The sequence below is a fragment of the Dendrobates tinctorius genome, unplaced genomic scaffold (genome assembly GCF_039654945.1).
Source record: "Dendrobates tinctorius isolate UK_male_01 unplaced genomic scaffold, ASM3965494v1 ptg000004l, whole genome shotgun sequence".
NCBI classification, from domain to species: Eukaryota; Metazoa; Chordata; class Amphibia; order Anura; family Dendrobatidae; genus Dendrobates; species Dendrobates tinctorius.
In genome coordinates this window covers 27,987,378-28,011,029 of record NW_027361672.1, presented here as the reverse complement: position 1 = coordinate 28,011,029, position 23,652 = coordinate 27,987,378, and the positions used below count along the sequence as shown (strand labels likewise).

The 23,652-nt window shown below is 41.2% G+C and overlaps 1 protein-coding gene across 1 annotated transcript in view; it reads left to right on the top strand.

Annotated features, from left to right (window-relative positions):
* Positions 1–23,420, top strand: part of LOC141082662 (beta-Ala-His dipeptidase-like) — a 151,153-nt gene extending 127,733 nt beyond the window's left edge. The window contains exons 9-13 of the mRNA XM_073566615.1: positions 5,001–5,161; positions 10,706–10,870; positions 17,989–18,130; positions 21,565–21,712; positions 22,793–23,420. Coding sequence (XP_073422716.1) covers positions 5,001–5,161; positions 10,706–10,870; positions 17,989–18,130; positions 21,565–21,712; positions 22,793–22,886 — 710 coding nt within the window. The 3' untranslated portion in view covers positions 22,887–23,420. The remainder of the gene's footprint in view (positions 1–5,000; positions 5,162–10,705; positions 10,871–17,988; positions 18,131–21,564; positions 21,713–22,792) is intronic.
* Positions 23,421–23,652: the final 232 nt, after the last annotated feature.

The window sequence follows — 23,652 nt, the reverse complement described above, 5'->3', positions numbered from 1 at the left end:
TTACAAAAAATATAATTATTAATAAATAACCACAAATGAAACTCTAAAAATAAACGAAAACAAGCAAGGAGTCAAAATGACTCCTTTCAGTAGTTCTAGGCGGGGTCACGAGTCCAGTAGCACTTACCCACACCTCTATCAAGGGACTCTGGTGTAAAATTCACTGTTCCCGATGTGGAACCACAATGCTTCAGACACAACAATATTTCTGAATTCTCTGCGTCTAATAATGAAGCTCCTTTCTTCAGCTCACATCCCAGAGATATCCCAGAATATTCCTTGCTTTTTTTCCTTTCTTCCCTCCTTTTTGGCACACATGGAATGTCATTTTTCCCTTTGCTCATACATTTTCCTTCACAATGTCGGCTTTACCAGACATTTTCTAACGTAGAATTAGATATACAGTTGTGCTAAAAAGTTTACATACCACGGCTGAATTTTTGCTTTCTTGGCCCTTTTTCAGAGAATATGAATGATAGCGCCAAAACTTTTTCTCTACTCATGCTTAGTGGTTGGGTGAAGCCATTTATTGTCAAATTACTGTGTTTTCTCATTTTAAATCATAATGACAACCCAAAACATCCAATTGACACTGTGCTTGATTGTCCAGCAAAGCCGCCTGACCTTAACCCCATAGAGACTCTATGGCGTATTGTCAAGAGGAAGATGAGAGACACCAGACCCAACAATGCAGACAAAGCAGAAGGCTGCTATCAAAGCAACCTGGGCTTCCATAACACCTCAGCAGTGCCACAGCCTGATCACATCCATACCATGCCGCATTGATGCAGTACTTGATGCAAAAGGAACCCCGACCAAGTATTGAGGGCATTTACTGAACATACATTTCATTAGGCCAACATTTCAGATTTTAAAATAATTTTTTCAAGCTGGTGCTATGAAGTATTCTAATTTACTGAGATAATGAGTTTTGGGTTTTCATTGGCTGTAAGCCATAATCATCAACATTAACAGAGATAAACACTTGAAATAGATCGCTCTGTTTGTAATGACTCTAGATAATGAGTTTCACTTTTTGTATTGAAGAACTGAAATAAATTAACTTTTTGATGATATTCTAATTTTGTGACATGCACCTGTATATATTCACAGTCTATTTATTCCAATGCTTTTAACTTTGTTGTAATACATTTTATCATTATTTTATTTTTCATTTTTACTTAGGTGTGTAATATAGGTGATATTGCATAATAAGTTATCAAGTGTTATTTTAGATCTACAACTAACATTTGTCTCCTGACACTGCTGAACTTTGACACTGTCATGTGCCCGGTTTGGCGGGTTTTTTCAAAAGAGTAAAGTATAAAAGTACAACCATGCCTGACAGTCACACCAGGTTTCTGTCCTGATGAAGAGGTCCTGCACAACCTCAAAACGCATTAACCCTGTAAACCAGTTTTATCCGTTGGAAACCATTGTGGATTCATCAGCAGCGCAGGAGCGACATCTTCCTCCCGATCGTTTCGCACTGTTTGGTCCGTCTAGTGACCGATGTCCTTGCAGCAGCTGATATCTACTTCATGCTAGCTACATGTTGCTCTGTAGTAACTATATAAGGTGAGTGGATCATTTTCCTTGCCATCTTTTTGTTACCAGTTAAGGCCTTATTGTGCTTTCTTTCTTTCCCAGTTTCATTGCTAATCATGTACCCAGGTATTTTGCCCACCGAGTCAGGTGCTTAAATGACAAGTGCCTGATCATGCTGGTGATAGTTAGGTTCATAGTGGTCAGGCTCCTGCTGATCTTCATAAGGCACGGGTTGCAAATGGCTATTTTGTTTGTCTCAGAATTCTTTTTAAAAATGTCTCATACTTGCAAACACCTTACTCTTTGACAGAAAAATTCAGGATGGCCAGTGCTCTGTCGAACAGTTGCCCACCTTCTCCCTCTGGTCACTCCACTGCCTCTTCCTGTCTGTTTCGGTGCTGTCAATCTCTACCCCTCAGCCCGGCTAGCCTTGCTCTGCATTCAAGCTTCCCAGGTTGGGTTGGTGACTCCGTCATCCACTACCTCGTCTTCCACCACCGCATCCTGGTGTTCCTGACTTTGTGACTTGACAACAACAAGACTTAGGGGCAACTGTGTCTCATCATCACCTTCGTCCTCCTTATCCCAAATTTGACGTTCCCCACTGACATTTTCTTGTGGCTGCTTTAAGTTTTGGGTATCACTACACAGCATGTTGTCCTGTCCCACTTAGAGCATGCAGGTTGAGAGGCCACAATCAAGAAATGTTGTGGTAAACAGCTCCTCCGAGTGTCCTCGTGTGGAATCACTAGTCTCCTGGGACTCAACATGGTGGGAGGAATGAGAATCAGGGTAAGGATTAAGTGATCCAGACTTTAGGCTAGTGAGACTGGATTGCGTGGAAGACTGGGTGGTGCTGTCAAGCCTGCTGAGTGCATTATCTGCTATCTAACTGACTACCTGTTTGCACTGCTCCAGAAGTGGTGTATCGTACCTGCATTAAAAGTGGGACAGGAACCTATGTGTCATGGATGGGCGTATTTCTTGTGCTCCAGCAATAGGTGTAGTTGCACCTCCCCCACGTTCTCTGTGTGCACCATCAGCAGCACTTCCACTTCCCTACTCCTTAATGCATGCTTACGCATTTTGTACTTGCTAGGTCTCTTGAAACGAAGTTTATTTGAAATTAAAAAAAAATGGTCACCTGCAGCAATCAAAGCAGTTTTTGTGATTTTACTCCACTGTAATGTAACAGAAAGAACACAAAAGTGTATGGATGACAATCAAATTCAATCCAGAAAAATGTATCAATGCTTTTTCTCAGTTTTAGAGATCACAGAATGTTCACAGGCCACATAACACTCTATGTCTGAGAAATGGAGGCCTACAACATTTTAAAAAGCTTTTGTTCACCTTTAGAGATCACAGAAATTTACTGCATACTATGGAATAGTGTATGGCTGAGAAATGTAGCTCAGGAAAATGTTTGAAAATTTTTTGGGGTGTTACATAACACAAGAAAAGGACCTCAAAGGACATACTTCAAGGATCAAAATACATTGAATTTTTCCAGCACCCACAAAAAAACCTGCAGCTATAATTTGCCAACAGACTGCACAGACCTAATCCCTATCTATAGACTGGATTCTGTCACTCTTCCTGCTCCTGCAACTCTCTACCTCCCTAGGTTAAATTCAGTTTGTATGTGTTGCAAACGATTAGCACTTATAAAAGGCTGTGATGATGGCTCATCTTCAGCACCATTATCAAAATTTGAGGCCTCTAATTTGTTATACTGTGCATACACAGGCCTTGACAAGCACTCAATGTGCCAAGCTAGGTGGCACCTGTCCTTTTATAACCTCTGATGATGTACAAAGAAGAACATGACCAGAGAAAGTGAGGTTAAGAGGTCTGGAGACCAGGAGAGCCCTACGTGTGTCGTCACAGCGGTGGCTTCATCAGGGGCAATTGTGGTGATAATGCGAGACTCATAAGTTTATAAAGCTTACCAGAGTCATTGTCATGTTTTTTAGATATGATCTCTTTATCTGTGGATGGTAGTTTATTTTAACTACCTCCCTGGCTTCTAACAACCAAGCACCCTTGGGAACCCTGTTTCCACTTTCTTGCATTTGCTGTATGCTTTTTTTCAGCTCCTTTCTGATATATGGGATAATTTAATATTTCTCCCAAGGCTATTTGAATTTATATTTTGAGTCATTTCTTGCTACTTTTGTTGCATTCTACATGTTTTGTTGTTACACAGGAGGTTATTTCATACAACAGTTTGAATTTGCCTTCTTATGATCTTATCCTATGTACACTAAGAACTTTTTTATTGTGTTATTCTCTTTGCACATGCACCTGCACTTTAGGTCAGGTTCTCTTGATTACATCTTGGCATAATAAGTCATCCTTATGGGCCATATAGTGTGTCAGAAACCAATCTTATTGGCAACCAGAGGGTTACAAATAGGACACTTTAATATTTGATTACATCCTTATGTGGTTTGAGGTTTCTGATGTCTGGTGGGGTATGTACATCAGGAGCTGTTTTTAAATGCTTGGTGCTGTGTTGACTCTAATAAAATTTGATTTGTTATATTCAACTGGTGGTCCCTGATGGTAGCATGTTTCTTTCCCCCTTCTTTGTATGCTAAATAGACATGCTTCAGGTTGGTCCCCTTTGTTGATCCTGGTTGATGGTGCCCTCCCTTTTTTCCTGTTCTTTTTTTAACCTCTGATGTCACACAGCCAGCCAATCACAGTAATGCCACAACCAAGATGGCTACGGCATTACAGTGACTCTCAGGCAACTGACGCATGCTAAGGGTATGTGCACACGCTGCGGATTCTGCTGCGGTTCCGCAGCGTTTTTGGCCCTGTGGATCCGCAGCAGTTCTGCAGACATGGTTCAGTACCATGTTATCCTATGGGTTTTCAAAACCGCTGTGCCCACCCTGCAGTTTTTTCTGCGCGGTTTTGCTGCGGTTTACAAATTCTTTCTGCGGATTCCGCAGCGGTTTGGCACCTGTTCCATTGTCCCGCAGGTGAATCCGCAGCGTGTGCACATAGCCTTAGTGGCTGCATAACAGGCTCCAAAGACATAGTGTGGGGATTTGAGTTTTACATTGAGCACCACCAATTACTTGCTGAGCACATCCGAGCATCGTGATACTTGAGTGAAAATTGAGTATCATCGTGCACTTTCACTCATCTCTAGTAATATAATAATAATAATCTTTATATAGTACCAACATATTCCGCAGCGCTTACACAACAGTCACAAGTAACAAAGTTAAAGATAATACAATAATTAAAGCAAAATAATGACGACCCCGCTCGTAAGAGCCTACAACCTAATAGGACCGTGTTCCAAAATATGGGGCACAATATTGTCCTATATTGCATGCTATTTATGGGCTAAAATGCAGACTTCCTGTTACAATAAAATCATATCTATTAAATAATGACATCAGTATTTAACCCTTTATCTCTTCTGTACACAGCAAGTCTTGTAGATACATCTGGACACATCCTCATCCCAGGAATTTATGACGACGTTGCTCCATTAAGCGAGGAAGAGAAAAAATTATATGAAAATATAGATTTTGATATGGAGGAGCATAAAAATAACACAGAAGTGAACACATTTTTATACAATACTAAGGTAAACTGACATTTTCAGCATTATATCGCATTTTTTTCATCCCATTCTGTCTTTCAATTATTACTGCTGATAAGTCAAACATCATGGGACGAAACATCTGTGTTTCCTGTGGGTCAGGACCAGAGCACCGCTCTAAGGCCACGTGCACATGTTCAGTATTTGCTCAGTATTTTACATCAGCATTTGTAAGGCCATCTGCATCTGTTCAGTATTTGGTCAGTATTTTACATCAGTATTTGTAAGGTCATGTGCATATGTTCAGTATTTTACATCAGTATTTGTAAGGCCATGTGCACACATTCAGTATTAGGTCAGTATTTTACCCCCGTATCTATAAACCAAAACCAGGAGAGGAACAATCAGAGGAAAAGTATAATAGAAACACATCACCACTTCTGGATTTATCACCCACTCCTGGTTTTGGCTTACAAATACTGATGTAAAATACTGACCAAATACTGAACGTGTGAACGTGGCTTAACTCCTGTTTTCAAGAACTGTGGGAGATCTGCACGCTGTGCCTGTAATACATGCAGAATAAAAATCACAAGTACAGTTTTGTGCAAATTAATGGGGACAAAGCAAAAAAATCACATTTTTGAAAATTTAATAATAAAATGTTATAATGCACTGTTACATACTAATTTTAGTAAGAAATATGTTCTCCTTTAGCAGATATGAGATTTTCAAAGCGTTTTGGCATTGATTCTACCAAGTTTTGGATAAATTCTTCAATTTTTCATCATGGAACCACACTTGTATGGCACTGTTTATCATGCGTTCTTGGTTGTACAGTCCATTTTGCCAAGACGTCTCTTCACAATGCTCCACAAATTTTCTATAGGATTTAAGTCTGGTGAATTGCCAGTCCAGTCCAGCACTTTTACTTTATTTTCTTCCAGGAATTTCTTCACACAATTGTGGCATGGAGCCAAATCTTGTTGGAATGTCCCTTCAAATTTACGCATGAATGGCACAATAAAACGTTTTAAAACGACTATATATTTGGATGAATTCATCATACCATCGACAGGAAATAAGCTCCCTGTACCATCAGCTGTAAAAAAGCCCCAAAACATCTGTTTCTGAGGGTGTTTTACAGTTTGTTGAATATGATCAGCTCACAACGGTTCATTTTTGCTTCTTCTAACAACACTTGCTCTGTACCCTTGAACAAAAAGATGGGTTTCATCACTGAAAATTACCTTTTTCCACTGGCTAGTTGTCCAAGATTTATATTTTTTTGCCCATGTGAGTCATTTTGCCTTCGTTGGAGATGTCAGAAGTTGTTTCTTTACTGGCTTTGTTGCCCTCCGACCAACTTCCAGAAGCCTGCGCCGTACAGTCGAATCGCTAATATCAATACCGGCAGCAAACAAGTCTCTTTGGAGGTCTTTACTTGTTTTTTTTGCATTAATTTTACTATTTCTGATAAGTGTTTTATCAGTTCTTGGTGTCGTTTTCCTTTTTCTTCCACATTTCCCTTTTCGTTTTGGAGAAAACGATTCAGTTTCATTGTGTCTGCGAATTATTCTTGAAACTGTAGATTTTCCAATACCAACGGTGGAAGCGATTTCTCTTACAGTCAAACTTGTATGTCCATTAAGAGTAATAATTCTAGACCTCTTCCGTGGAGTAACATCCATTTTTACAGGCACGAATCACACTGAGAGAAAAAGTACACTAAACCACTCCTCACAGAAACAAGCTCTCAACTGAAGCTGAGGGGGCAGCTAGCTGTTATTTTCTGACTAAAACCAGTCAAACCACATTTTGTTACTCAAGGTTGTACACTCACACCTGTTCATAGCAGTTAAAACTGGTTTGAATCAGGGCTGTGGAGTCGGTAAGCCAAACCTGCGACTCCGACTCCTCAATTTCCCTTACACCGACTCCCACATATATTGCTTATATTTAAGTGAAAAATTTATTGTAGTACAATGTGAACATCAGACATTTAATCATTTTTATGATACAATATTCAAGATATTTAGAACATAATATATATTTATTGGAATACAACTTTAGAACACAAAAAACTGTAATAAATTGTAAACATGTAATACACTACGTAATATCGATTACATATATATATAGTATATAACACTATGTGATAAACTATGTAAGTGGCAAAAAACAGTTTTCAACAAAAACATACTAAATAACATTTGTGCAGTCTATGAATTTGTTCTAAGAAATAGAATTGCCTCCTTCAGATCCTCCTTCATAGATGACCTCAAATCTGACCTAATAATTTTAAGGCTAGAGAACAACCTCTCTACACTAACTTGGGTTGGAGGCAAAGCCGTAACCACATGGGCAACATCTCTAACAATTTCCGGGTATAAAGGAATTGCCTCATGCACAGTCAGTTTTGATGAACGGTTGAATTTTTCTATTTCTTTGAGAGCAAGTGAAACATTTTGCTGAAATATGGTCAATCTGCTTGCTATAGGAGACTGAGTGAAATCTTTTTCCTTGCGGCAACGCTTTTCCTGCTCCATGTCATCCAAATACTTGTCAAAGTCAAACTCCTCATCTGATGAGGATGAAGATATGGCAGCAGTAGCACTGTCAGGAACCAAGTCCTCTTGCGCCTGGCAGTTCTCCTGTAGACCACTCATCCTAACTGCTACCTCAGTCAGAGCTTCTTTTCCTTTAGTAAGCTGTTAATCATCAAGCAGTATACGATGACTTGGGTCCACATAAACAGCTGCCAGAAAAATTTTATTTTCCAATAGCTGTGTCTCTCTCCATTTCATTGAAGCAGAAATGCCATCTGCGATTAAACCTCCTCTTTGGGACAGGCAAAATAGCAAGTTCTTCCACTCCCTTATGAAAATGCCAGGAGTTAAATCCTCAGCTTGTAATTTTTTAGTCACAGTAAATGGGTGATTAAGCAATTCCTTCAATTCAGCCTCCTGTGTCCATTGACCTTCATTTAGGGTTACCTGAGGGTTCGCCATATCTATAAGAAACGGTTTTAGTTCAAGCAATCGCTAAATCATTAAATAAGTGCTGCCCCACCGAGTGGCTTGATTGACAATTGCCCCTTTTCCAGCACGTCTCTTCAAGATGGAATCAATTTTAGGTGTTCTGGTGGCAATAACCAATTTCCTCACTTTTCCAATCAGATTTCCAGCATGCCCCTCTTGTAGACTATCTCTTATTGCCAGCGGCAGCATGTGCACAACTTTCTCACTTTTTCCAGCTCGGTGCCCAGGAATCGGATCCTGTGCAGGACAGGCACCCCTCTACCTCCTCTCTCTGGTGAAGATGGCAGAAGACAGGAGGGGAGATTGCCCCCTGCAGTCTGGAGCCGGTGCAGGACGGGAGCACTGCAGCATACAAGTGAGTTTTGATAGGTGCGTGCCTCTGCTCCCCTGCACCTCGCTGGCTACAGCCATGATTCACACACAGCGTTTTTGCGGATCCGTTTTTTGCAGTAAAATGCAGTGTTTGGGCATGCCAGCAAAGTCAATGGGTTTCAAGATATGACATTCAGACACATTCTAATCTGCTTTTGCTATTGAAAACATTATCTATGAGCTCAAAAACCTTTCAGGTGATGCGTTATTTTAAAAAGCTGATCTGCTTTTGCAGCTGAAAAACATATCCTCAAAAAGCACTGCAAAAACGCTGTGTGTGAATGTAGCCTTAGATCAGGAATAGAACTGCCATGTATAGGACATTTCATAACTTTCCCAAATTCCTATGATAAAATATTCAGCACATTCTTCATTGAACTACTGTACCCAATTTATTATATATTTTAGGAGTCGGAGTCGGTCCATTTTATACTGACTCCGACTCCACCAAAATGAGCACTGACTCCACGACACCGACTGACTCCACAGCCCTGGTTTGAATCAGTGACTGGTAACCAACTTACGATTTTACTTAAAAAAATGCTTTGTCCCAATTAATTTGCACATCACTGTATTGCTAGCAGTCAAAAAGTATCTTTTTTGATGCTCAAACAGGAGATGTACCGGAACAGTATGAAGGAAGGACTGATGCAGTTTTTTGTGATTCCAGCATTACGCCTCATTTACTCTACACGATCTGCAGCGTTAAATGATCACTGACCAACTATGTTTGCCGATAGGCTATCGAACGACAAACAATTTAGACAGGCCCACTGTGCTTATGATGAGCAGCACAGAACGATTAGTAATAGATCATTCTGCACGTGTAAATTATCATTGTTCTCGGCAGCACAGATCCTGTTTACCCAGAAAGATGTGCTGCTGACAATAGTCGTTTTTAAGCAAGCTTAACCCCTTCATGACCTGGGGATTTTCCGTGTATCCGTTTTTCGCTCCCCTTCTTCCCAGAGCCATGCATTTTTTATTTATCCATCAATATAGCCGTGTGATGGCTTGTTTTTTGTGGGATGAGTTGTACATTTGAGCAACACCATTGGTTTTACCATATTGTTTACTGGAAACGGCGGAAAAAATTCCAAGTGCGGAGTTGCAAAAAAAAAAAAGTGCAATTCCACAGTTGTTTTTATCAAATCAGCTGTCATATGCCGTCGGTGTCCGCATCAAATGCTGGGACAAAACCTATGATGTATCCATAGGCATAGGTCTTGAAGGGGTTAAAGATCATTTCTATCAACTAATGAGCGTTTTGCTTGTTTATGGGGTGACCGGCAGCCTGTGTACACTTCACAATTATCGGGAAATGCATCTTTATAGTTCTACATTTTGTCTCTCTTGCTATTGGTCAGCCACAGGCCGGTTCCACAGGAGCGTATATTCTCTCATCCAAGAGAATGGGGTCAATTATGCTAATCACACTCTGATTAAATTCTGATCAGAGTATCCGCATAGTGTTATCCAATTCTCACGGATGAGGGGAAATGGAGAAAAAAAATATCTTCTTCACTCTGTCAGTCCGTGGAAATTTGACTGCACTCAGATGACATTTGAACCAGTGCTGTCAGCAGTATGTTATAGCATTCCGCTCCATACACAATGCAGACGTTTTCTTGCACTATATTGAGTCCCTTATTCCAAAATATGCAAGAGAATGACTAGGTGTCTGAGATTGTTCAATAATAAATTTAAAGACAAGATCCGAGCGCCACCACGTGGCTATAGCTGGTAAGGCTATGTGCACACGTTACGGATTCTGCTGCATTTCCGCAGCGTTTTTGACCCTGCGGAAACGCAGCAGTTCCGCAGACATGATACAGTACCATATTAGCCTATGGCATTTCAAATCCGCTGTGCTCACGCTGCGTTTTTTTCCGCGCGTTTTTGCTGCGGTTTACAAACCACAGCATGTCAATTGTTTGTGCGGATTCCGCAGCGGTTTCACACCTTTAACATAGTAGAGGTGTGAAACCGCAGGCTAATCCGCAGGAAAACCGCAGGTCACTTTACCTGCGGTTTTACCTGCGGATCCACGTGGAAAAACCCGCAGCTGAATCCGCAGCGTGTGCACATAGCCTAACTCTTTTTTTTGTAATCCAGCAAAATATATGACATTTAACCCTATGAATGCCTCAAAAATAACATTTCACCTCTCACGCAGCAAGAGATTCTACAGCACATGTGGAGATATCCCAGTCTTTCCATCCATGGAATTGAAGGAGGATTTGCTGGAACTGGGACCAAAACTGTCATACCTTCAAAAGTCATTGGAAAGTTTTCAATTCGACAAGTTCCAAATATGCAAATTCCCATAGTAGAAAAGCTGGTGAGGCAGAAATATATTTTTATATACAGTATATTAGATAAATGTGTGATTGTTGAGTTTCACAACTTGCATGCTGATATAGGAGGAACGTTGGAGATCCACACTAGGCAACTTTCAGCACTTTTTGTCCATATGAATCCTACAAAAAAAACCTCTGTGCCACAGAGACCTACGAAATACTTGGCATAATACCGCTTAGAAGCCATATGCTGCATGAAACCTTACTAAGTGTTGCGGCACCTACTCCCTGTTAAAGTCATAGGATAAGCGCACGCTGTATTAGTACTTTTATGTACACTATAGGCTGTGGCACTACAGTAGAAGAAATAGTCCCGCAACTGAGACTTTCAATTTCACTATAAACAAAATAAATATAAAAGGCTAATCTAAGAATTACGTGTCAACCACACTAAGGCTGGTTTTACACTTACCATATTTTTGTGGGCCATTTTTGCGGCCCCAATAGATTTCTATGGGGCCGCAAAATCGGCTCGCAAAAATTAGGAGGGCCGTGCTCCGTGTGACCGTGAGGGCCGTATTTGCGGGCGTGATAAAATATCGAGCTTGCTCGATATTTTTCACGGCTTACGGACACGGCCGCAATGCATTTCAACGTTTGCTTGTTTTTGCGGTACACTGTATTTGCGGATCGACGGTTTTTCCCCTGCTATTTGTTATAACAGGGAAAAAACGGAGATCTGAGAAGGTTTTTCGCGGCCCATTTTTGTGGGAGACTGCAAAATTTGCGGCAAATAAATGGTATAAACGGGCAGCAAAAAAAACGGCATGTGTAAAAGCAGCCTAACAACCTCTAGTGCTGAGAAATTTCAGATTAGTTTTAAGCTCCATCTGTGGAATTGAGAGACTTTAAACTAAAACAATAAAAGTTATATTTTAACAAGTTACTCCAATTGGATTAGACTGTGAATGTAGGAAAATAAATATTGGAGACATTCACAAAACTAACCAGTCAGCGAATCGCTATAAAAAGGAAGTTTTACCTTTACCCTTGATTTTTGGATTCGTTTATAATCCCCTGTTTGCAGCTCAAATATGCATTGCCTCATCTTGAGTAATTCATGTTAGATGTGAAAAACAAAACAACAATAGGACAATATCTCATGTACTCTACTTAGTCCTATATAGTCAGGGCCAGTTTTGGACAAAGTGGGGCCCTAGACAAAAGTTTAAAGTGGGGCCCCAAATACTAACATATATAACAAAAATGGGGCGCACCAACTGTACCAATCACAAATATATAAAGGTTTAGGTGCAGCAACAGTGGAATAATAAACATGAGAAGAGAAGAAAAAGAACCACTGCAAATAGCGCACACTGAACCAGTACAAAAACAATATTTTATTGATGCAGCAATACAATTAAAAACATATGAAGCATCCCACAATATATAACAGTGAAGTATGGCATATCACAATTATAGATTATGCTGTAATAACCTGTATATCAACCATGTGGTCCAACCTCACTGCAATTAATCACAACAACCACCACATAAACCTGCTCATGGAGACCAAGGGCCCTAATATTGCACAATCACTGCACGAAATAATTCCATGCATGTGTCCCTAAATATTCACTAGTTAGGGCACACAGGCCATAATAAGCCAACAGCAATATGGCCAATGCCCACAATCCAATATTCAATTGTACCACACAAAAATTACTCCAGAGCAACCAATAATAAGGTCGCAGTGAAAATACAGCTATAACCAAGTGGGTGCTACACCCAGGATCATACCCCACGCATATCGCCGCAACCCATGCGGCGTCATCAGGGGAAGTACACTGATCATGATCCAACAGCCTTATATACCTAAGACTCAAATGACCCGCACATGCACCACAGATGAACTGCCCCCATCCAAAAGTTCCAATCACTACAAAAAGACCGGCGTCCCGGTCACTGAAGGAACATGGCCGCCGCGCATGCGCAATGAGCTGTGTGAGGATTGTTGATAAAACAGGGGAGAAAAAAAAAAAACCCTTCAAAAAATTTTTCTTTAAAAATTTTTTCTTTTTTTCTTTCTTTTTCGCACCTGCGTCCAGTGAGACGCATGGAGTTCTCCCCTGGAACGCAAGCCTCAGGCCCCACATGCTGGCCAAAGAAGTCAATCAAGGTCAGCACCGAGCGGTAACCCACACCCGGGCGCGAGGCTGCAGCTCCAACGACACACAGTGCTCACAAGAGCATGAAACATGAAGAACAGACACAACAATGAGACAGACAGAAACACATAGGGAGGGGGTCACAACATGAAAAGGAGCCATAAGCTAATTAGGGTTAATGTGAAGCATAAAAGACATTAAAAATATAACAATGGCTACCTATCCCCAGGTCCAACCCAATGGTCCCCATGAGCTCAAACCTAGGGATCCACCATATTATTCCAAGTTATCCTATTGGACATCACTTTTCATGGGGAAGATGGTTACCCCTTACCTTATTGGAATCTCAGTCTGGATATATTGTGTTAGGTCTTCGTTCTCTTATATGTAACTAAAATCTGAATAAAGTTGTACTGTACTGATTCATATGGTTCTAATTGATAGGTTTACACAATGTCTCTGTAGTCTCTTTGAGATATTCCTTATCATTATCTTCTGTTTTCTGTATAGTAGGAGTCTGATGTGAGGGGGGTTTTATCATCATATTATCATTTTTGGCTGTGAGGTTTTACCTTATACATTGCTTGGGACATTAATCCCTTTATGGATTTTCTATCTAGTTTTTTTTTTTTTTCTCCCCTGTTTTATCAACACTCCTCACACAGCTCATTGTGCATGCGCGGCGGCCATGTTCCTTCAGTGACCGGGACGCCGGTCTTTTTGTAGTGATTGGAACTTTTGGATGGGGGCAGTTCACCTGTGGTGCATGTGCGGGTCATTTGAGTCTTAGTAAGGTATATAAGGCTGTTGGATCATGATCAGGTGTACTTCCCCTGATGAAGCTGCATGGGGTATGATCCTGGGTGTAGCACCCACTTGGTTATAGCTGTATTTTCACTGCAACCTTATTATTGGTTGCTCTGGAGTAATTTTTGTGTGGTACAATTGAATATTGGATTGTGGGCATTGGCCATATTGCTGTTGGCTTATTATGGCCTGTGTGCCCTAACCAGTGAATATTTAGGGACACATGCATGGAATTATTTTGTGCAGTGATTGTGCAATATTAGGGCCCTTGGTCTCCATGAGCAGGTTTATGGGGTGGTTGTTGTGATTAATTGCAGTGGGGTTGGACCACATGGTTGATATACAGGTTATTACAGCATAATCTATAATTGTGATATGCCATACTTCACTGTTATATATTGTGGGATGCTTCTTATTATGTTTTTAATTGTATTGCTGCATCAATAAAATATTGTTTTTGTACTGGTTCAGTGTGTGCTATTTGCAGTGGTTCTTTTTCTTCTCTTCCCAAATACTAACATATTGTGCCATCCCACTGAAACATTTTGGTAGTATTTACATGCACTGAGTTCAAGCCGTTAAATGAGCGCGATCAACAATATTGAAGTCAGTCAACATTTTTTCCCGGCCTCTTTACACCGGCTGAGGAAGAATGATGGGGACAGAACAATCACTAACAGATCAATCTGCCCGATACAGTATCATGTTATTAGCAGCATATCTGTAGTTTTCATAGGGCGATGTGCTGCTGAGAACAATGTTTTTTGTTCCAGCATAAACAATTCAATCATCTCATGAATGAGCAGCATTTTACTTGTTCATTGGGTGGTTGCTGACAGGTGTTTACAGCTATGAACTCTCATCTGTGCTGCTCTCACGAAGATATTAAACTTTAGTCTAGGAGACAATTCACATTAGGTTCCCATAGAGTTGTAGACTGTCTAAGAGAGGATTGGCATTGTTAGGTCCTGGTATACGAGAATCGCCTTACCGTGGCTACCAGGTACACATGAATTGGCCAATTTATGCGTTAAGCATTCTCTATTTTTCATATTTCTAGTACAGTAATGAAATTCAATTTGCATGTTTCATGTTTGCATGCTATAGCGCTGCAGAGTGCTGCCTTGTTTGTTTGATTGTATAGGAGTTGGCGACTTTAGGTAGGCACCTGTTCACACCTAATTCATGTTTGGATGTAACGGTCAGTTTTTTTATTTGTATGCATTGGCCTTCTGACTGAACTCTCCGTCCCTTAGCCTCAGGCGTTTTTAATTACAGCAGGATCACTACACTTCCACGAAATGATAGACTTCAATCTATGAGAGAATTCACATTAGGTTCTCATAGAGTTGTAGACTGTTTAAGAGAGGATTGGCATTGTTAGGTCCTGGTATACGAGAATCGCCTTACCGTGGCTACCAGGTACACATGAATTGGTCAGTTTAAGCGCTAAGCATTCTAAATTTTTCATATTTCTAGTGCAGTAATGCAATTCAATTTTCATGTTTGCATGCTATAGTGCTGCCTTGTTTGTTTGATTGTGCCACGATGCTGTCTGTCATTCCCCTGGGCACCCGCTGATATGGGTGAGTCTCTTATGCTGCTGTCCTGTCTCTGCACGCTGTGACATATCGCTCCCCTTGTGCAGCCGCGATCTGTACCTGCTCAGCATTCTAACAGCATTTAAGAATTAAGGAGATACCCTAGCCCTAATTACTAGAGATGAGCGACTTTGCCTTATTAAGGGTCAAGTCGCGTTTCATGAAAACCGACTTTCTCAAAAGTCGAGTCGAGCGAAATCGGCCGACTATAGGGAAAAGTCGAAGGTCCGACTGAAACATGAAACCCAATGCAAGTCAATGGGGCAAAGTCGGCAGGCAGTGGAGGACAGTAAACACACCTACATGCCAGACTGCTTTTTTTAAAGTGCGTGAAAACTCCCACAGTGTACGTCCTTGCTCAGTGGCTGAAAAAAGTCACGTGCAAGCATTCTGGGAAATCCGACTTTGGCACTCGGGTCGGTGACCGCATGGCCGACCTCACCCTATGGTCGGGTTTCGCTCGGCGAAACCCGACTTTAGCGAAAGTCGGCGACTTTTGAATTTGACCGACCCGTTTCGCTCAACTCTACTAATTACATTTTAGAGATATGACTAATTTTTTAGTTTGTTAGTAAACCCATCATGAGCATCTGAAGCCTGCAGGGGGTGCTCGTGCTGCTATTATATGGCTATTGCAAGGATTTTACACCCTTCACCCTTGGGCGTTTTTTTTCCTTTTTTGTGTGTGTGTGTTCCTTCTTCCAAGAGCCATAACTTTTTTTCCAGCCATATATCCGTATCAGCGCTCGTTTTTTGCAGGACTAGTTGTACTTTTGAATGATACTATTCATTCTACCATATAGTGTACTGGAAAATAGGAAAAAAAAATTCCAAGTGCATTGAAATTGCAAAAAAAAAGTGCAATTCCACAATTGTATTTTGAATTTTTTCATTTACCATGTAAAGGCTCATTCACACGCCAGTATTTTGCATCAGTGTTTGTATGCCAAAGCCAGGAATGGAACTTACCAAGAAAAAAAATATAATTGAAAGACTGATGTCTGTTCTTTGTTTTGGAGACACTCCTGGTTTTGGCATACACATACTGATGAAATACTGATGTGTGAAAGAGGCCTAAACTATATGGTAAAACTGACCTGCCAAAAGTTTTTCCCAGGCCAGTACAAGTACGCAGAACATGTATGTTTTTTTTTATTTAAGAGGTAAAATAAAATTCTAAAGTTTGTAACGATAAATGTTTGTCTTTTATCGCCATTTTCCGAGACCCGTAATGTTTTCATTTTTCGGGTTCTGGGCTGTAAGAGGGCTTATCTTTTGCGCCCTGAGCTGTCGTTTTTATTGATACCACTTTGGGGTAGATACAATGTTTTGATCACCTCTTTTTATTACAATGTTGTGGTGGGCAAAAAAGCTTAATTCTGGCATTTTGTTTTTTTTCCTCTCATTTACCAATCGGATTACTTTACTTTATATTTTGCTGTATTGGACATTATTGAATTCAGTGATCCTAAATATGTGTATTTTTTAACTTGTTTTAATGCTATTATCACTATAGATCCTGAGGGCCCCTAAGGGTATGTGCACACGGTGCGGATTCTGCTGCGGATCCACAGCGGATTTACCTCTGCAGATCCACTGCAGATCAGCACGCAATGTACAGTACAATGATAATCAATGGATTTTAAAAACCGCAGTGCACATGCTGCGGATTTTTCCACGCGGATTTGCTGCGGTTTTAAATCCACAGCATGTCAATTCTTTCTCCGGATTCCGCAGCGGTTTGACACCTGCTCCATTGTACAGGTGTCAAAACGCAGGAGCAAACCGCAGGCAAAACTGCAGGTAAAACGCAGGTCATTTTACCTGCGGATTTACCTGCAAATCCGCACAGAAAAATCCGCAGCACAATCTGCACCGTGTGCACTCACCCTAAGGCTGTGTGCCCACGTAAGCGTTTTTGAGCATTTGTCCTGGTCAAAACGCTTTATAAATGCTTAAAATAAGCATCCCATTCATTTTAATGCATTTTGCCCTTTTTGTGCCAATTGATGCGTTTTTTTTCCGCAAAGGAAACGCTTAGTGGTTAAAAACGCAGCATGCTCATTAATTTTGCAGAAAAGTCTGCGTTTTTGGCTATTTCCTATGAGGGTATGTGCACGCGCTGCGGATTTGGCCCTGCGGATCCGCAGCAGATCCGCAAGCAATGTACAGTACCATGTTAGCCAATGGGATTTCAAAACCGCAGTGCCCACAGTGCGCTTTACCTGTGGTTTTGCCTGCAAATCCGCGTGGAAAAATCCGCAGGTGAATCCACACTGTGTGCACTCGCCCTGAGTCAGAAGATGCGCGGGAAACAAATCATCTGGGAAGGAGTCCGTTTTTGAAGCAGAAATGTTCGACATACGTGGGCACATAGCCTAAGGGTTGCCTTACTCCGTCCCTGTATATATTGGACTCCTTTAGTACTTTCTCAGTGCTATCTAAGCTCTCCCTTGTATGAAATCATCTAGCAAACAGCATACATTATTCCAACCAAATGTAACACTTTATACAGAAAAAAGTTAAATTAAAAAAATGAAATTATGAGAAAAATAAGCGGGTCATGCTCAGTCTCTTTCCTAGGTGAAGACATATCTGGAAGATGTGTTCGCTAAACTAAAAACCCCAAACAAGCTTACAGTGTCCCTGGAGATTGGAGCAAAGCCGTGGGTGGCTAATGTGGATGATCCTCAATATGAAGCAGCTAAAATCGCCATAAGAAAAGGTTTGTTTTTACGTGTAATATGTGCAACAAATGTTACGCAGCTGAGGTGACAGAAACTAAATCTACGAGCACGCCAAAATACTCGGAGGTCACCCGAGTGTGCTTGGGAAAACCAGAGCAATGAGTATACTTGCTCATCACTAGTAATAAACCATCTCTGCCTTCTCTATGGGGAATCCGGCTGAGTCTGACAGCCATCTTCTTGCTCCTGTAGCTGTCTGATCTTCAGTCATATGCAGACTAAGGCTATGTGCACACGCTGCGGTTTTTGCTGCGGTTCCGCTGCAATTTTGGCCACAGCAGAACTGCAGCAGTTCTGCAGACAGTGTACAGTAGCTTGTTATCCTATGGGATTTACATTCTGCTGTGCACATGCTGCGGATTTTTAACTGCGGAAAAGCTGCAGTTTTGAATCCGCAGAAAGAATTGACATGTCAATTCTTTTCTGCGGATTCTGCTGCGGTTTACCATCTCCTCCATTGTAGAGATGATAAACCGCAGGTCATTTAACCTGCGGTTTTACCTGCGGTTCCGCAGATAAAAAATCCGCAGACCAATCCGCAGCGTGTGCACTTAGCCTGAGGGTGTGTGCACACGCTGCGGATTCTGCTGTGGTTCCGCAGCGGACTTGGCCGCTGCGTATCAGCAGCAGTTTCTGCTGCGGTGTACAGTACCATAATATCCTATGGATATTAAAAACCACAGTGCAGACTGTGCGGATTTTTCCGCGTGGTTTTCCTGCGGTTTCTAAACCGCAGAAAAAATTGACATGTCATTCTTTCTGCAGATTCCGCTGCGGTTTGCCATCTCCTCCATTGTGGAGATGAAAAACCGCAGGGCAAAACCGCAGGTAAAACCGCAGGTCTTTTGACCTGCAGATTTACGTGCGGATTTTACAAAATCTGCGCGGCCAAATCCACACCCCAATCCGCAGCGTGTGCACATACCCTAAGGCCTTTTTCACACTTCAGTCTTTTGACGTCAGTTGAAATCCGCCCTTTTTTGAAAAAAACGGATCTGTCTTTTTTTTTTTTTTTTTAGTGGAATCCGTTTTTTTCTCATAGACGTGCATTAGCGACGGATGGCCGTCCGTTTCATCCGTCATTTGATGGATCCATCGGAATTTCATCGTCCGTCGTCCGGATACAATCAATGGACATAGTAACGTTTTTTGTCTGCGTCGAACAGACGGGCATTGACGGATCCATCGCCGTCCGTCGTCTGCTAGAATGGACGTCTATGGGCAGCGGATCCATCGCCATCCGTCACATAAGGCCTGTTTCACACTTCAGTTGTTTGAAGTCAGTTGAAATCCGCCAAAGAGTAAAAAAACGGATCTGTTTCTGTTTGACAACAAACGGATGCATCGGATCTGTTTTTTTTGACGGATCCGTTTCAGCCACCGATGTCTGAAATTTAAAGCAATAGAACTCTGGAAAAGGAGAGAGAAGAGAGAGAGATTTTTTTGCTGCCAGAACGGGTTTTGGGGTTAAATATGATGAAAGAAAATTCTTCCGGGCATGCTCAGTATAAAAAGGCGGATTAGTTGGCGGATTCCGTCAATTAACGGTTGGCAACGGATCCGTCGACCATAGGGGTCCATTATAACGCATGGCGGACAGGACGGATCCGTTGCTATCTGCTGTTTCAATGCAGACAAAAACGTTTCATTGTCCGTCCACTCCAGACAGCGGACGCCAAAATTATGACGGATCCGTCAAAAAAACGGATGCAACGGATGACCATCCGTCAAAATCCGCCGCTATTGCAAGTCTATGGGGAAAAAAGGCAGATCTCACCAGCGACATCGCTGGGGACGGGGGTCGCTACTTACCTGTCCTCCCGCCCGCGTCCACGTGTCGCTCGTCTCTCCACAGGAAGCGCCGCAGGAAGCTGACAACGAGAAACAGTCCTGGATGTTCTCGCGTGATCAGCGATAACCAGCAGGGGAGCGGGTCGTAGGTAAGTATCAGACACAGCGATGTCGCTAGCAATATCGCTATAACGTCACAAGTTATAGCGATATTGCTAGCGATATCGCTTAGTGTGACAGTACCTTTACTCTCTCTCATGAATCCGTTAAAAAAACGGATCTGGTGCATCAGTTTTTCTGCAATCTTCACTGAACCCGTTTTTTCACACTTTGACGCATTTTACTGACACCAAATGACTGAAGTGTGAAAGAGGCCTAACCAGTTATTTAAAGTCTATTGATGGGCTAAGAGTAGTTAAAATAAATAATCTATTCCACATTTATATACATCTTAGGATAGTGTTTCTAAACACAATGAAGAATGAATGGTAGACCAAAGGTGTCATGTGAAATGGCCATTACTAGGAGCTGAAAAATGTGCTAAAAGTGTTATTGATGTAAACCATTTTGTTAATTTACATCACATCAATGTTGCAAAATCTGATGAATCTCAGTTTATTAATATCGGTGTCAAGTCATCATCATATTATTATAAGTATATATACATTTCTAGAATTCGACCTTTTCTTACTTTTGATTCTGCAAAAACTCTGACTGTTTCTCTTATTCATTCTTGTCTCGACTATTGTAACTCTCTTCTAATCGGTCTCCCTCTTACCAAACTCCCCCCCTCTCCAATCTGTCTTGAATGCAGCTGCCAGGATCAAATTCCTCGCCAATCGTTACACCAATGCCTCTACCTCGTGCCAGTCATTACACTGGCTACCCATCCACTCCAGAATCCAGTACAAACTTATTACCCTCACCCACAAAGCTCTTCATTGCTCAGCACCAACCTACATCTCCTCCCTTGTTTCAGTATACCATCCTACTCGCGCCCTCCGTTCTGCTGATGACCTGAGGTTAGCATCCTCAATAATCAGAACCTCTCACTCCCGTCTTCAAGACTATACATGTGCTGCGCCAATTCTTTGGAATGCACTTCCCAGGTCAATACGATTAGTCACCAATCCCCACTATTTTAAGCGTGCCCTGAAAACACATTTATTCAGGCTGGCCTACCGCCTCAACACATTAACCTAATCTATCCCTATGTGGCACAGTCAAAAGTTTTTTACCATAACCAGGTTCTCCGCATCATGTTCCCACATGCTTTATGCATCCATTAGCCCTCTGCATCCGTACTGTTACACACTTAACATTATGGCTGGTCCACACAATCAGGGCAACTGTTACCACCCACCTTTCGTGTCTCCCTCTTTCTTCATAGACTGTAAGCTTGCGAGCAGTGCCCTCATTCCTCTTGGTATCTGTTATGATCTATGTGATTATTGTTATGCTGTAATGTATATTGTCTGTACAAGTCCCCTCTGAAATGTAAAGTGCTGCGGAATATGTCAGAGCTATAGAAATAAAATTTATTATTTATTTTTATAAGTGTCATTACTAACTTTCATAAAGCTCTAGTTAGCACAATGATTATCTCTGCTGGACTTTGCAGTGTTCGGAGTTACACCAGACATGATCAGAGATGGATCCACTATCCCACTAGCCCGGACCTTCCAGGATCTGACCAAAAAGAGAGTAATGATGCTTCCTATTGGTGGAGCAGATGATGGAGAACACTCACAGAATGAAAAAATTAGCAGGTGAGAAACATGAATTACCAAATCTAATAAGTGGTTTATGTGAGCATTGATGACAAGGTCTGCAGGTCACCTGACAACTATGGGTCTGGTTTGGGTTAGGGTGCAGTCAGATGGCCGTATACCACGCACAACGATCACATCGCAATGTTTGGACTGGCCATCTGCTCTAATTGTCAGAGCGTGATGGCATATATTTCTAGGCAGCTGTCACACTCAGGTCAGGATAGTCGCTGGCCAGTCCGTGCACTGCAATGCTATCATCGTCTATGTTATACGGCCCTCTGACCACGCCCTTATCCGGAGTATGGCTTCAGGAAGGGGATATCACCAATTCTTAAATTTCCTCAGTAAATTACCACACATTTTAATCCACCTGAACCTGGATAATTACTAAGTATAAGGCAGGTGCACATAATCGTTTTCTCTTTATCAGAGAAAATCAATTTGATTATGCTAATCAGATTCTGATCAGAGTTTGATCCAATTTTGTTAGAGATGAAGAAAAAGGAATAAGAAAAGTTTCGTCACCTTCATCATGTCAGTCCGTGAAAATCGGACCGCTGTCGGAGTATTGTCCATAAAAAATGTGTCAGTTTAAGGTCAGATTCAGACACGTGTATGATTAATTGTTGGTTTTTCATAAAACAAATATAACTGATTTTCATCCATATTTAATCTATATGCCGCCATTCGCGTGTCATTATATACATCAGCAGTTAAAATAATTTACTAGACCAAATGCAGTTTCTCATGTTAATAATTGCAATGAATCCATAAACATTGATGCACTATGGATGATCTATATGGGATCCATTTTTTTTCTGATCACCCATTCACTTGAATGGGCATGCTCTATTCTCTTCCAAAATAAGGAAGAGATTAGAGCATGCTGCAACATTTTCACATGGAAAATCGGTCTGTGTGAAAAACTTTTGTTCGAACAACCCCATTCATGAACATAAGTCTATGTGCTATCCAATTTTACCATAGACATAACATTAACGTATATTCTAAAGAAAATAGGTTGGATGATCCACAGATCTTTACATTTTTATTTTTTTTCTTCTTTTTCTATTGCAGATCTAATTACATCCAGGGGACCAAAATATTTTCATCATTTTTCTTGGAATTGTCTAAACTTCATAAAGATTTGCAGACAAAATCAGATGCCTAGAAATTTAAAATCTCACAGCTTGTTGGGAGCTGAACTGAAGAAATATGGGCCCTGATTCATTAAAGGACCGATGCATATGAAAAGTGGTGTGTGCTGTGCCACCAATCTTATTAAAGTCGGACTGGAGTAATATTTCTGCATAAGGTACACCATAACTTGTCATGAATTAGACGAGTTGAGGTGTCACACCCCCATCCCACCCATCAAGTTTTTTGTCCATTTTCATGTAAAGCAAAAATTTTGCAACTTTTCAAAGCAATTTACGTCAGAATACTGGTATAATCCCATTGATGAATCAGGGCCTTAATGACTGGGATGCAAGTCACTGCTGACTCTGTTATATAGGTGTGACCTTCAACACGATCTTCAGTATTTCTACAACGCAGAAGATTGCTTTCAATTATTTTTATCTTTGGTATTTTAGGACTTAAACAATGCTAAGTGAGCCATAATCTTGCTTACACATGATCTTTTACCTGTATTATCTGATATATTATAACCATACACTATTTTATTACTTTCATTGCAAACCAATCTTGCCTTTTGCATTTTTATGTGTTTCTATTATTAACCATGAATCCATGCTCCCAAAATGTCCCGCTGTCCACTTATATATAAGTAGCTGAGGTTATTCTTTCAGCGCTGCCTACTGATATATATACACTCACTGGCCACTTTATTAGGTACACCATGCTAGTAAGGGGTTGGACCCCCTTTTGCCTTCAGAACTGCCTCAATTCTTCGTGGCAGAGATTCAACAAGGTGC